The sequence below is a fragment of the Lepidochelys olivacea genome (genome assembly GCF_965140295.1).
Source record: "Lepidochelys olivacea isolate rLepOli2 genome assembly, chromosome: 16".
Classification (NCBI taxonomy): Eukaryota; Metazoa; Chordata; order Testudines; family Cheloniidae; genus Lepidochelys; species Lepidochelys olivacea.
The window spans coordinates 14,301,718-14,315,066 of NC_140426.1; the positions used below are offsets into that span (position 1 = coordinate 14,301,718).

The window sequence follows — 13,349 nt, forward strand, 5'->3', positions numbered from 1 at the left end:
ATATTTTTCATGGTTTTTAAAGTTCTAAGCACATACTTTGACAGACAAAACGCCTGCAGCTTGAAATGGGCCTTCAAGAGGAGTCAGCTTGGCTTAGTTTGTATTAAAAAGCAAAACAGGGTTTTCATTTGACAGTTATCAGTGTCTGAAGCTGTGCAAAGGTAGGGGCTGTAGAGACCTTTAAGGACTGCTCATGGAGCAGACACTCCTCTCCCCTGACCATGGCCCAAACTCCCAAGCTGTGCCCTGTTACACCTCCTAGCAACTTGGGAGTGGGGAGGAGAGACTATGCAAATATCTTAATTCAACCAGATGGGAAGATCTCCAGTTCTCTCTCAGAACAGCTGATTTCCTTTCCAAGTCTTCATTCATAATTCCAGGCTTAGAGAGAATGAAAAATACTTATGGATGTTTCTATTTCTCTAAGTGTCATGAACCTTTTAGTGATAAGCCATTTATGATCAAATGTATTGCTCTTGCATTTCTTTGCTTGGCTGTTATTTCCAGGGGGACTTTGGCGAGTCAGGATTTCCAGGGATTGCCGGCATGTTTGGGCCAAAGGTAAGACACTTCCTTGTATGTCATGGGCTCTATAGTGTCTGTATAAGGTAGACATTCTCTTCCTCACTTTACTGTGGCAGATGGATTACTGGGAACAGCCACATGCTTCTTGCAGTTCTAAGCTCTTGGGAGATCCAATGCAGACTGGCAGCAAATTTCTTTACAGGTGCCGCTCCAGAAACTACTGTACCCAAATGATGATTCCTAACTACTTGAGTTTACTTCTTTTTAGCTGTTTGAGCCACACTCAACTTCTAAAATCCCTAAAACACTGAAGTTACAGTCATCTTGGTGGAGCTCAGATTGCCCCCAGGATGGATGGTGAGGGGATTAATGTTCCATCCCTAATGTCCTTTTGACTTGTTGAATGTCTTTATTGCCCTTGCTCTGTCAGAAGAGATTCCCATCTTCATCTACAGTTATCCTATCAAAAGACCCTGCTGAGTGACACTGGTGTTGTGTGCCCTTATATAGGTTTTACACCGTTTTATCTGAACATCTCATATGACCTTAAATTTAAGTTACCAAAGGAAAAGGACTATTCTGCTTTCTAGAGAATGGGGGGGGGGATGATTTGCAGAACATGGGAGTGGGCCCACAGGTTAAAAAAAATCAGGACTTGCATACAACTGGTTGCATTTCTGTCTTTATTCCAGAGCAGCAAGCAAAGAAACAAACTTTGTGTGTGCATCCGTTGAGTCTTTCAAGATTCATGTCTGATTTTTATCTACAGGGACCACCAGGGAACCTGGGGTTCAAAGGAATTCAGGGCCCACGGGGACCACCAGGTCTCATGGTGAGTTCTTTGAACTTTATTGTAGAACTTCCTTGTTCCCGTCGTCTGCTTTTTCTCAGGACAGTCTGTGGGCCAAACCCTGAGCTGCACAAAAAGGGGGGCTAAAGTGGACTTTAACCCAGCACATTTGACATACACTCTAATCAGAAGCTGCAGTTCAGCTGGGTCATACAGGAACACATGTACAAGATACTATAGCAACCTTTGATTTCAACACCACATTCTAACTACCCCACATATACTGAGTACAATTCTACTCCTCCTTTACTAGAAAACTGCAGTTAAGCAACTAATTCTTGTTGTCCCCTTAAGTCACTAAGATGAATTTCAATGTAAATAAATTAGCTGTGTACAGCATGCTATTTTACCCGGGAAGTAATTTTTTACAATGCTGCTAGTCTCCAGTAGAGATTCCCCAGCATGAGGACTCTCAACTGTCCAATAAACCGCTTCCCAAAGATATGGTCTCATTGTCCAGTCAGGTCTTATTTTACATACTCCTTGTAGTGAACTCATTAACAGTCCACGGAACTAGCAACCTGCAGTTCAAGGAGGACAGGAGTTCTGAGCTGTGAATGCCTTTCCCATGGATACAGTAAGTTAGTTCCCAGGATGGAGAGAGCAACTCCACTGTTGGGATTGATTTCTGAGGAAAAGGAAACCACGAAGACACTTTTTGAAAATGTATGAGATCCCAGAGATGCTCCGTAAACCCTTGGGCTCTCAACACAGCAGAAGTTTTAGCGTAGCAATTTGTCCTTTAAAATGTCTCTGATTCAGCTGTTAGGAATGAAAAGGCAACTCCAGCATCCTTAAAGGGGACAAGAAGGGGGAAATCACGATATCTTTGTACTGGGTATAGAGCCCTGTGATATTCCACAGGTCTAGTTTGGTAAGAAATGACTTCCATTCCCTAGACCCCAGTTCATAAATGTCTTTTTCTCGCTTTCTGTTTTAGGGAAAGGAAGGTATTATTGGTCCGCTTGGAATTCTGGGTCCTACAGGAAACTCTGTACGTGTGTCTATTGTCTCTGCCCTTACTTATTACAGCTAATAATGATTGAGGGTATTTAGACCAGTGTTTGCTGCTTCCTCGAAAGTCTCTGAATTTCACTTCCTAGCTATGTACAAGTACAGCCTAAACCTCATCTGAATTAACAGGGGCGAAAAAGTTTATTTTTATAGAATAAGCCAACAAAAGTGCAGCTGCAGTCACAGGAGTAGTGGGAATTCTTAGTTTATAAATTAGCAGCAGCCCTATTTAAGTATGGGTTTGGGGTGGGAAGGATTAGACTGTTAAGAGTGATATTTATAAGCTGTGGAGCCAGATTTGGAAAAGAACTCCTCAGCAAGTAGTGAAATTTTCAAGAGAGTTCGCACCAAATGTGCTGAGCTCCTCTGAAAATTTGGCCAAGTATCACAATGGGAAATACTAGTTTGAGCACTTCTGAAGATCTGGCCCAGGACTCCTATTCCCACCCTAACTCCTAAAATCCAAAAGGGGGCACTCAGTCAAAACTTCCTAAAAATAAAGAATAAAATATTTCTCTGCTTCCTTCCTCTTATTTTATGATGCCACTTTCAAAGTCAAATAAACACACACACAGGAAACTGATGTTGATAAAGATGAAAAAAATCTATGGGAAAATACAAGGATTAGTCCATCAGTTTTAAAAGTGAGGCGGGATGAGCTGAATTAAATGTGCCAGGGAAGAAATATGTAACACCCTAATTGGCAGGTGTGGGACAGAACAAGTACACACCTTGCAACTCTCTGACACCAAACAGCATATATGCACCAGAAGTGCTGTAACAGTTACAAAGCCTTGGCTGTTCCCTTGACATGCATACCTTTAGCCAGACTTCAGCCTGGAAGTTTATAAACATTCCTTTTTGTAATCTGTGAAACTTTCAACAACACTAGCTACTTTTTCCCCAAAGAAGGGAGACAAGACAGACAACCAGCCATGTTTTGTTTAGAGATATAGTTGGGCCACATGCAGAGAGTTTTTCACCAAAACATGTCAAACCCTCAACATGATGATTACTCTTATTAGGAGCCTGCCTGATTCTAATCATGTTCTATGTGGTTCTTTAAATAGGGTCCCAAAGGAGACAAAGGCAGCCGCGGTGAAACGGTAAGCACTCTTCCAGAATCCTTCAGGTACCTCAGCTGCATAGGAGACTGTTCTCAGATTGGGTAGACAGAGGATACCAGACAGGTGGAATAGGAGGGAGCAAAAAACTAAATCAGCCTTTCATCCTTCCAAGATGGATACAGTGAGCTTCATGCAGTTTTACTGTGTGCACATTTTTCAGAAGAGTCTTTTATAAAAAGATGTCCCTTTCTGCACTGCATAGCCATTAAACATCCCAAGGCACTTTTCAAATAACTGGGGATAACTCAATATCCTTTGCCATGATTTCCCTTGGCAATATGCTGGGCCCAGGTTTCTTGCTGCCCTCCAATGTGGCTGCATTTTGATACAGCTTCTAAAACATACTGACAGGTTTCAGAGTAGCAGCCGTGTTAGTCTGTATTCGCAAAAAGAAAAGGAGTACGTGTGGCACCTTAGAGACTAACCAATTTGTTTGAGCATAAGCTTTCGTGAGCTACAGCTCACTTCATCAGATGCATCCGATGAAGTGAGCTGTAGCTCACGAAAGCTTATGCTCAAATAAATTGGTTAGTCTCTAAGGTGCCACAAGTCCTCCTTTTCCTTTTTCTTAAAACATACTGGAAACCCTTGGGATGAAAGACCTTATGTTAGAGGCATGCAATCGTTTGACACACTCCTCCTGATTTTCTTCTGCAGGGTTTGCAAGGTCCAAGGGTGAGTATTTCAGAGAACTGGTTTCTGGCTGTCACCATCCTTGCTTGAATAAACGGATGTGCCACAAAGTTTAGGAGGGAGGGAGAGGAACTATGGACAGTAGGGAAAGTAAAAAAATGGGGGTGTGGCCTGGGACCAAAGAGGTGCAGGCACATGCCACTAAGGATGACAAAAGCATGAGAGCTACATGAGGAGACAATATAGAATAGTAAAAAGCTGCACTGTGGGAAGATATGGCCACCTCCTGTCTCCACAACGGGTTGAGCTGAGGGACAATAATATGTTGAAGAGCTGGAAGATTTTTGGGAGAGAAAAGATATGGGAGGGGGCTCACCTTTTTCTGGGATACAAGGATGAATCATTTCACTGCTGACATTTTACTCACTGATGCTTTTCTCTTTAGGGTCCACCAGGCCCACGAGGACTCCCTGGGCCTCCGGTACGTACATCAGGAAAGGGTTCAGAGGATGACAAGCCCTATCCAAAGAGACTACTCACTCATTTGGAAATTACACCGATTCCACCTGTAAAATAAGGATAATAAATTACTTCACAGGGAGTTTGCATGTCTGAATGAACTAATGCTTGTAAAGTGCTTGGAGATCTAAAGGAAATAATATTTCCCCTCTGTAGCGAGGACCCCACAGGAAAGAGGGATAATCTCAAAAGGGGATCAGAAATTCTTTGACATTATTATCCATTGAACATAAAAATCAGTCATAGTTAACAGTTTTTTCTTTTGGTTTCTAGGGTCCAACAAGAATTCCAGCTTCATTTGTAAGTTGCTAGGTTTTATTCTATACGATAGATTTGTTATTGTTGATAGTGAGTGAAGTTGTGATATGCACATGTGAACATATGTAGAGCTCAGAAACTCACAAGTGTCCTGCTTTCCCAAGCTGATGTCCCCTAGCCTAGAACATCCCCCCTACATGGACTGAGCAGAAGATACAAGCAATATCCTGCTAGAATGGTATTTGGCACCTAAATATAGAGAAACATCTACTGTTCAGTTTGCTTGTGCAAAGGGCACTCATCTCCTATTACAAATAGGTCTCACAATCTCCTAAAATGCCGTTGTTATATTTTCCCCCACCAGCAGCAGGATGGCTTTGGTGCAGCTTTCCAGGCAATGATGGACTCAAACACCGCACTCAGATCTACAGAGGTACCAGCATGCTTTTCAACCTACCAAGCTTTGATACAGATGCAGAGTGCTGCACTGTGTAATCTTAAAGAGGAGAAACAGCCTTTCATGCCACCTTGCCTGCTCTTTTTATGTAAAGCAATTCCATCTTCCCAATTTCCTTCCATGATCCTATCCCTCTACCAGTATACAACACAAAGCCTGAATGCATCGTTCTTACTCACCTGACTTCAGTAGGAATTTTGCCTGTGTAAGGACTGCAGGATTAGACTTTGGTTTGTTAAGCTTGTGCAAATCTTAACATTTCCTTTCTCTCACCTCTTTTTAATGAGATGTCCAGTCTGTTCAGTCGCTTGATAATTTAAAGGGCTCTCAACCTGAGCTGCGTTCAAAATGTTTCTATTCAGGTAGAGGTGTACTCTAGATTACAGATGCATTGCTTCTTTTCTAAAGAATCCCACTGTTGACACTAAGAACAGATGAATATGTTTAAGGCCCCCCATCAGTTCCAGAACCTAGAATGCTTGCGTTCTGCTGTTGGAAAAAGGTGGGGAGGCATTATCCCCATTGTAAAGTATTGCAAAAATTTAGCTAATGCACGTTATTGCCAAGACTGGACTGGGCTGCCATCAGAGAATGCTTGTGCTCTCCGAATAGAATCCTGGGGGGTTTCTGCCTTCTTAATGTTTTGCTTCTCTCTTTTGGGGAACAGTGATGAATAGCTGGGACCATCTAGTGTCAGTCATGCTTCGTTCTTTATAGCATGCATGTGGGAAAGTTCCCAATTGAAAACAGCTAGCTATGACTGTTTGGACTGAATGGCATTGGTCACTTCCATTACTGACTGTACCTTTTGCCTGGGGTGTTTTTCCCAAGAATACAAAGGGGTCAGTTGCCATTGTTACGCATTCTGATGACGTGTCTAGCCAATGCAGCATTTGTTTGTGGGGGCTTCTCAAACCGCAGCAGTTCTGTCAAGCTCAACAGTCAGTGCCTGACTGCCGTCTTCTCTATTCCACAACAGAGCTATCAACATTCAGACTTTTTGATGCTAAACCAGGAAGGAGAGATCTTTAAGACTCTACACTACCTCAGCAACCTCATCCAGAGCATCAAAAGACCCCTGGGAACAAAGGAGAACCCTGCACGCATCTGTCGAGACCTCATGAACTGTGAACAGAAGATGGGTGATGGTAAGCAGCACAACCATGTCCTGGGAATTCTCCCAGCCGCAAGAGGGATACACGTATAGGGCCAGTTAAAGCAGTTCAAACAAACAGGCCCACTTTCACGGGACTAGCATAGACACATTATGCAGAGAAATTAAAAATCTCTTCATCTGCTGACGCCTTTCTGGATCTTATGCATAGGAAATGCGGACTGGTTCACTCACCTATTCTTCCTCATCCCAGATTGCTCCCTTTCTTCAGGTACTTACTGGATTGACCCAAATCTTGGCTGTTCTTCAGACACCATTCAAGTCACCTGTAACTTCACCAAAGGTGGACAGACATGTCTCAGCCCCATCACTGCCTCTAAGGTACACACAGTTCTACCACTGTCTCTCAGCGGGCTTCCCCTCCCACTAGAAAGCAAATGCTATGTTGTTAAAGTGAGATTTAGGGTAGTGCGTAACAATGTATATTGATTTGTGCCAAAGGGGGTAGAATTTACTACTGCTGTATCAGTTTCCTCACATTATTGGGTATGTATTAGTTCTTATATTGCTGTTTTAACAGTTTTGAAAAAAAAATTGCTTATTATTCTTCAATTACATTCTAACACTGTTCTTTGTCTATATTATGGCTGAAACCATGACAACACTGATTAGACTGCCCCACCTCCTCTCCAGCTAGTCTGTTGTCTCCATAGATCAGGGAGTGAATGCTAAGGTTCTACCAACACATGGATAATTTACCAGTATCATTAGAAGGAGTGGGTGAATATTCCAAACATGCTTCTAAAAATATTTTGTTGAATTTTTAAATTAAGTCCCTTCAGTCACGTTCATGTCTCTTTGTATTTGCTTTCCATAAATGGTTGTGAGAAACAGTTCAACTCACATGCACAAGCACTTTAGGGTGAAATCCTGTCTTTTTTTTACTTCAGTGGGAGCAGGATTTCACCACAGAATTTTAAATTCCCCCATACGTGTATTTAGAAAGAGGTGCTTGCAAATGCACACTCATCTAACTAGGGACCAGAAACTATATTGAGACTTATCAGAATTAATCACCACAGTTCTATTATCAAAGTACTTGAAGAGAACTATTCAATGATTTTGGGGGTAAATTTCTTTAATTTTGTGGAATGATCCAATACATTCTTATCCCCAAGAAGTGGGAGGAAATAGCAGTCTGCTTCCAGATTTTCCACAAACAGGAACAGGCTTATTGATTCACTTTTAATCAGGATGAATGAGTGGCACAGGGAGAGACAGAGAGAAGCTAGCATGAGACAAGAGCAGAGAAACTAGAAAAAGCCCCAACACTAGGTAAGACTGGAAAGCAGGAAGCTTTCTGAAGTTATGATGAAGACCCTGTGATAGTACCATAATGTACTTCCTGTATTAAATTATTACAGCACTAGATTCTCCCTACATTTATTCCTTCTCCCCCAACATATTGCTGTCTACAGCAACAGGAGGGATGGTGGAAGCTTTTCCAACATAGAGCTATTGGCACAGGGGAATAAGCAGACTCTCTAGTTCCACTATTGCCTGGCTCATCACTGTCAGCAACAGTTACTTGCACAGCATAGGTGTATGCTCCAGATAAGCAGTTAAAGAATAAAATGCTCATTTACTCAATAACTCCACCCAAGACTGAAGGAGGTATGAGTTTCAAGGAACTATACCCAGTAGGGATGGGATTTTCAAAAACACACAGCCGTGGTGACGATTTCTTTGGGGTGTGATTTTTCAAAACTACTAGGCCTAACTATGCACCCATATTCATTTAGCCATCACCTACAAGAGATAATTCAGCCAAAACAAGCCACCTACATAGTATGAAACGTCAAATTAATCAGAAACAGAACAGTGATGCTTGCTGCATCAGCATCAATGGTGGATTCCATGCAAAGTCAGGAGTCTGCAAGGCATTAATAAGCTGTTCAGAACTCACTGTAAGCTTCAAGAAAACCTGACGTAAAATCGAGAGCCCACTTTGCACATGAAAAGAAAACACCACAATTGACATTAATTGGCCCCTCAACAGAGAAGTCAGTGAGACTGAATTTCCCTCCAATCCTTAGATGGGATGCTACTAGTTCAAAGGTGTATTGGCTGGGTAGTGTGGTGAAAGTTTGTCTTTCCACTGCCCCTGCTGCATGGCTCACTGGAGGACTTCGGTCTCCAGGATTGTTTACCCAGCCCTGAACTCACAGTGTTGCAACTAAGCTGAAGATTCAATAGCAGTAGGACTGGAATTCTTCTTTAAACAAAGCCCATCCTGCTTCTTGCCTTGTAGGCTTCCTTACTGAGGGCCTAGGCTGGTTTGAAACTGCCCTGTCTACACTCTGGTTAGAAAAAAATTTTCAAACCCTTTGTTGTTTACAGCTATGCCAGACTAGTCTAATAGAACCGTGCAGGTATGACAGAGAGGCCTCCTCTCACCATTGCGAAGCAATGTTTGAACCAGGGGCTCACATTACTTTGTAATACTAGATTGACAGGTTCCTAGGTATAAGAAAAGTCAGCACTCTCTGTGTCCCCTGCAAAGGGAAGCAAAATCAAATACAAGAAAACTCTCCAGGCTGGTTCAGCATCTAGCCAGGATCACATTGGGCATATAGATTGAATACAAAAAGGGCTCCAAGTTAAAACTTTAATTCCAGAACCCTGTGACATTCACATCTGGAGTCAAGTGCCAGCACCCAGACCTACACAGTAACAAAAATCTTGTGTGTGGTACATTACAAGGACTGCCCTGTGATTTTGAACTGGTGCACCCCATAACAGCTGTCTAAATTGCCTATTTAACAAAGTGAAAAAGTTGGGGACAGCAAGTATCATAGGCCAGGGGAGGCTAAGCTGCTGCAAACCCAGGCTGTGGCCCCGCCCATGCTCCTCTCTGAAGCCGGTGGGAGCTCAGTTCCACCTGGTGGCCTGGGGCTCGGGCTTGCCAGCAATTTGGTGATGGGGCCGGAGCTCGGGTGTCTGGGTGACCAGCAGCTCAGGGCTCCTCTGTCGGGCACAGGGGTTGCTCCTGATAGGCTAGCCTCCCCTAAGGGGGGGTTCACCTTCTGCCCATGGGGACAGCTGTAATGTACATTAATACACTAAATATCTTTGCTGCTGCTTGCACTAACTGCACCACTCTAAGACTACTGGGTGTATCTGACTCACGGTCTTCGGGATGGAGTGTCTTAATTTTCATATTATCTCTTTGTTGCGTTAACAGCTGGAATTCAACATTGGTAGAGTCCAGATGAACTTCCTTCACCTACTGAGCTCAGAGGTGGTTCAGCACATCACCATCCACTGTTTGAACATGTCAGTGTGGAGGGAAGAGTCAGCTCAGAAGCCTTCAGAAAAAGCGGTGCGTTTCAAGGCCTGGAATGGACAGATATTTGAAGCAGAAGGGCCGTTCAAGCCAGAGGTGGCAACAGATGATTGCAAGGTACAGAGCCCCTACAACGTGGCCAACAAAGCAGCTAAAAAAAAAAAACCAAACTGACCTAAGAGAAAGTGGGAGAACTGGAGATGCAGCATGCCCAGTCAAGGGGACTTCACGGGGACATAAGAAACCAGAAGACATTAAATTTAGCCAAAGTCTAAGTACCCTTAGAGCATGCTGCAAGATCCAGCTATTGTCAGTGCTTCCCCACCAAGACCAAAGACAAGGGAACAGTGCTGGAAGAGCATTAGCCTCTATGAACCCCACTCTGAGCAATTTGCATACAAATCTAGTTAATCTGGGCAGCGCTTACATTCTGCAGTAAGAGGTACTATAGAAATGCTTAAAATAGAGAACACATTTGAGTACCCTTTTTATTTAGAAGAGTTTTCTGCTTGGAGACAGTGTGATCTAGTGTACAGAGTTGAGAGATCGGTCTTCTATTCCCACCTCTTGCCCAGGGTTACACTGAGTCAGTGGCCATCTTTCAAATCCACACTTTGAAGGGTGACCTCTAATTTTAGGTGCCCAGCATAGAGGTTTCATTTTCAGTGATGCAGAGTACTCACTGCTTCTATTCACTAGATCACATTGCCTCCATTTCCCCAACCCACATTGTCTCACTTTGCCATAACTATGAACTGGTGATAACTTACCTGTCTCAGTGCTTTTCAGCCATATCTTGATGGAAATTATTCTTCCCCACAGGGATCTACTCACTCAGCTAATTGACCCCCATTTTCTCTCCCTCTTGGTTCAGATTCAGGATGGACACTGGCATAAGACTATCCTTATGTTTCGGACACAGGACCCTAATCAGCTGCCAATTGTCAACATCTACAACCTTCCACCATCCGAGCCAGAGAAACAGTATCACCTCGAGGTCGGACCCGTGTGCTTCCTTTGAACTGTGATCTCTACAGTGCTCCAAGGTTTTGGCCCCTTTTGGGGGGGCCTACGTGTTTAAGTAGGATCCCCTGTCCCTCTTCAGCACAGATGGCTGGGCCTTGTCATTTGGGTCAACTGTTGCTCTGGCCATAGAGCTCAAAGTCTTAAAGAACCTTGATCTCCCAAACTCAGTTGATTCTCCAGCATAGTCTTGAAAGAAATTTTAAAAAGCAGAACACTGGGGGGATCCTGGCATCAGCCAAGACATGAACAGTGAAGGGGGATCAGGAACTTGAAGGCCAGATAACACAAGCAATTCCACACACACAGCTTTTTCCACAACCAAAGAAATAGAGAGAGATCTTAAGAAGAAACCTACAGTGCATATCTTTGTCCTACCCCGTTCCTGAGTTACCAAATGTTCTTTCCATAAAATTAGAGCCTCCCTTTAAGAGCTCATCTTCTGGACAGCTCACCGCTGAATAAAAGAGAGAGATGAAGTTCTCATAAGTGGATTTGCAAGTTAAATCTGGCTGCTCTGTGTACAGGAAGCATTTGATGTGCAATATTAGAAGAGAAACAAATATATAGATATATATTTTATTTAAGCAAAAAAAAAGTTAAGTTCTTCCTTCCGTGAGTCAGTCTAATAAACATCCCTTCTCATGTGTGATGATAGGGTGGGGGAGAGTCCCAAAGCTGAAAGGGGAAAATAGATGTTTGGGGGGAGGGGCAGGGAGGAAGAGACTGGTGCTAAAATAGAGAGAGAGAGGATGGGCTTGTCTGGTTTGTTTCTACCTCTCACTGTGAAATCTCTGGTGCTCTTAAAAAAAAGTGTGTTATTTTATATATGATTTTAAACTATTTAAGGTTCTGAAGGTGCTACAATATTTTGCCACAGACCCAAAAAAAACCAACAGCCATGGGGACTTCTCTAGAACAAGAGAAGGTGGCGGGAGGGCAGTTTGCAGTCTTTAGCTAAATCAGAAGAAAAAATTGAAATATTTTAAACACACTAACAAAGGCAAATGATTTTTTTAAATCTAGGTTTGTAAAGATAATTGCCTTGGGTGTCAGTAAATAGCACAAAATGGGTCTAAAATAAGTGTGCCCTTGGGTTTTTTAATGGCATTTCACTGTTTTATTTTTCAGTGGGCAAGTTGTACCCCCCAAAGCTGTAAGAATTCAATTGTAGGGGAGCCTTGAAGAGAGCTAGTTTGGGTTGTTTCTGTTATATAAATAGTTTTTCCGTGTTGACAATGTGTATAGTTTCCTTGCCAGCTCTTCTGTATGCAGTGATTCCCTACACTGGGATCCAACAGCTGATCTTATTTAAAAAAAAAAAAAAAAAAGTCCTTTGTCAGGACCTGTCTGTCAAAGCTGAAATTACGGTACCTTGTTGCTTCAGAACCCCACCAAGCTTGGAGGGGTTTTTGTTTTGTAGAAATCTAGACTCTGTGTGTAAATTTGGAGTTTTTTTAAAAAAAAAAAAAAAAGAGGATAACTATGGTAATCTCTTTATTCTACATAAGGAATAATATTATGTAATCTGAGCTGTACTGTATCAAATGCTTCAGTACCTGTTTTGGAGTTTTTCATGTCTCGTATGGACTACGGATTATTTGTTTGGAGAAAAACAGTCTCATTTTATGTATTCTTTTTTGCAATGGTCTTCAGTTTGTTTTTCCAGTGAGCTAAAAGTTAACACAATTTTTCAAATACCTCAACTCCCTTTCTGATTCTGGTGCTTCTCCTCAAAATACCTCAAGCTGCCAGCGCAGGGCTCCGCCATTGAGTGCCTCTCATCCCAGATCATTCTTCAGTGCCTTTGTGTTGAAGTTACCATAATCTCATCTCTTGCTTGCTTGCTTTCCTAGCGCTCCCACACACATTCTCTGTTCCATTTCTCATCCTCTTGTTAATGGTTTTTTATGTTTCATGAGGTTGGAATTTCCATTTGTTCGCCTTAAATTTTTTTTTTTTTGGAACGTTAAATAAATATTTAAAACTGAAGCATTGAAATGGGACTTTCATGGTTTTTTGCTTCTTCACAGGAAATTAAGATAGGTGAGAGGAGCAGAAATATCCTCAGGTTCAAAGCTCTAACACAGGTGGAGCTTAAATCTAAACTTAGCCCCCTACGATCCTGCAATCAGCATCATGGGGACAGAGCACATCACCTGCATAGAGAGCCCTAGTGGCTTAGGCAGGACTCTGAATGGGGACACAGTTCTGCCTATATGGCACTCATTGCAGGATGAAGCCCATCGCTGCAAGCAGACCAATTAATAGACCCTTTCTCTGAAAAACAAACAAATCCTAAAAAATCTTCATAGAAGATTCACCAGCCCAGGCACTAAATCCTCCATTTAGCCATAATAGAAAACACAAAATACTGATCCATCAAAATCACTTGTCCCAGTCAAGACGAGTTGTTCAAGCATATGTATGACAAAGCTGCCCACCAATCTGATTTCTCCTCTGCTTTCCCTTCAGGTTACTCT

At 42.5% G+C, this 13,349-nt stretch overlaps 1 protein-coding gene across 1 annotated transcript in view; it reads left to right on the plus strand.

Annotated features, from left to right (window-relative positions):
• COL27A1 (collagen type XXVII alpha 1 chain) overlaps window positions 1-12,849 on the plus strand; it is a 247,496-nt gene extending 234,647 nt beyond the window's left edge. The window contains exons 51-62 of the mRNA XM_084650113.1: window positions 508-561; window positions 1,295-1,357; window positions 2,316-2,369; window positions 3,460-3,495; window positions 4,174-4,191; window positions 4,595-4,630; window positions 4,942-4,968; window positions 5,291-5,359; window positions 6,363-6,531; window positions 6,769-6,878; window positions 9,742-9,960; window positions 10,718-12,849. Of these exons, the coding sequence (XP_084506239.1) occupies window positions 508-561; window positions 1,295-1,357; window positions 2,316-2,369; window positions 3,460-3,495; window positions 4,174-4,191; window positions 4,595-4,630; window positions 4,942-4,968; window positions 5,291-5,359; window positions 6,363-6,531; window positions 6,769-6,878; window positions 9,742-9,960; window positions 10,718-10,864 (1,002 nt within the window). The 3' untranslated portion in view covers window positions 10,865-12,849. The remainder of the gene's footprint in view (window positions 1-507; window positions 562-1,294; window positions 1,358-2,315; window positions 2,370-3,459; window positions 3,496-4,173; window positions 4,192-4,594; window positions 4,631-4,941; window positions 4,969-5,290; window positions 5,360-6,362; window positions 6,532-6,768; window positions 6,879-9,741; window positions 9,961-10,717) is intronic.
• The last annotated feature ends 500 nt before the right edge of the window (window positions 12,850-13,349 follow it).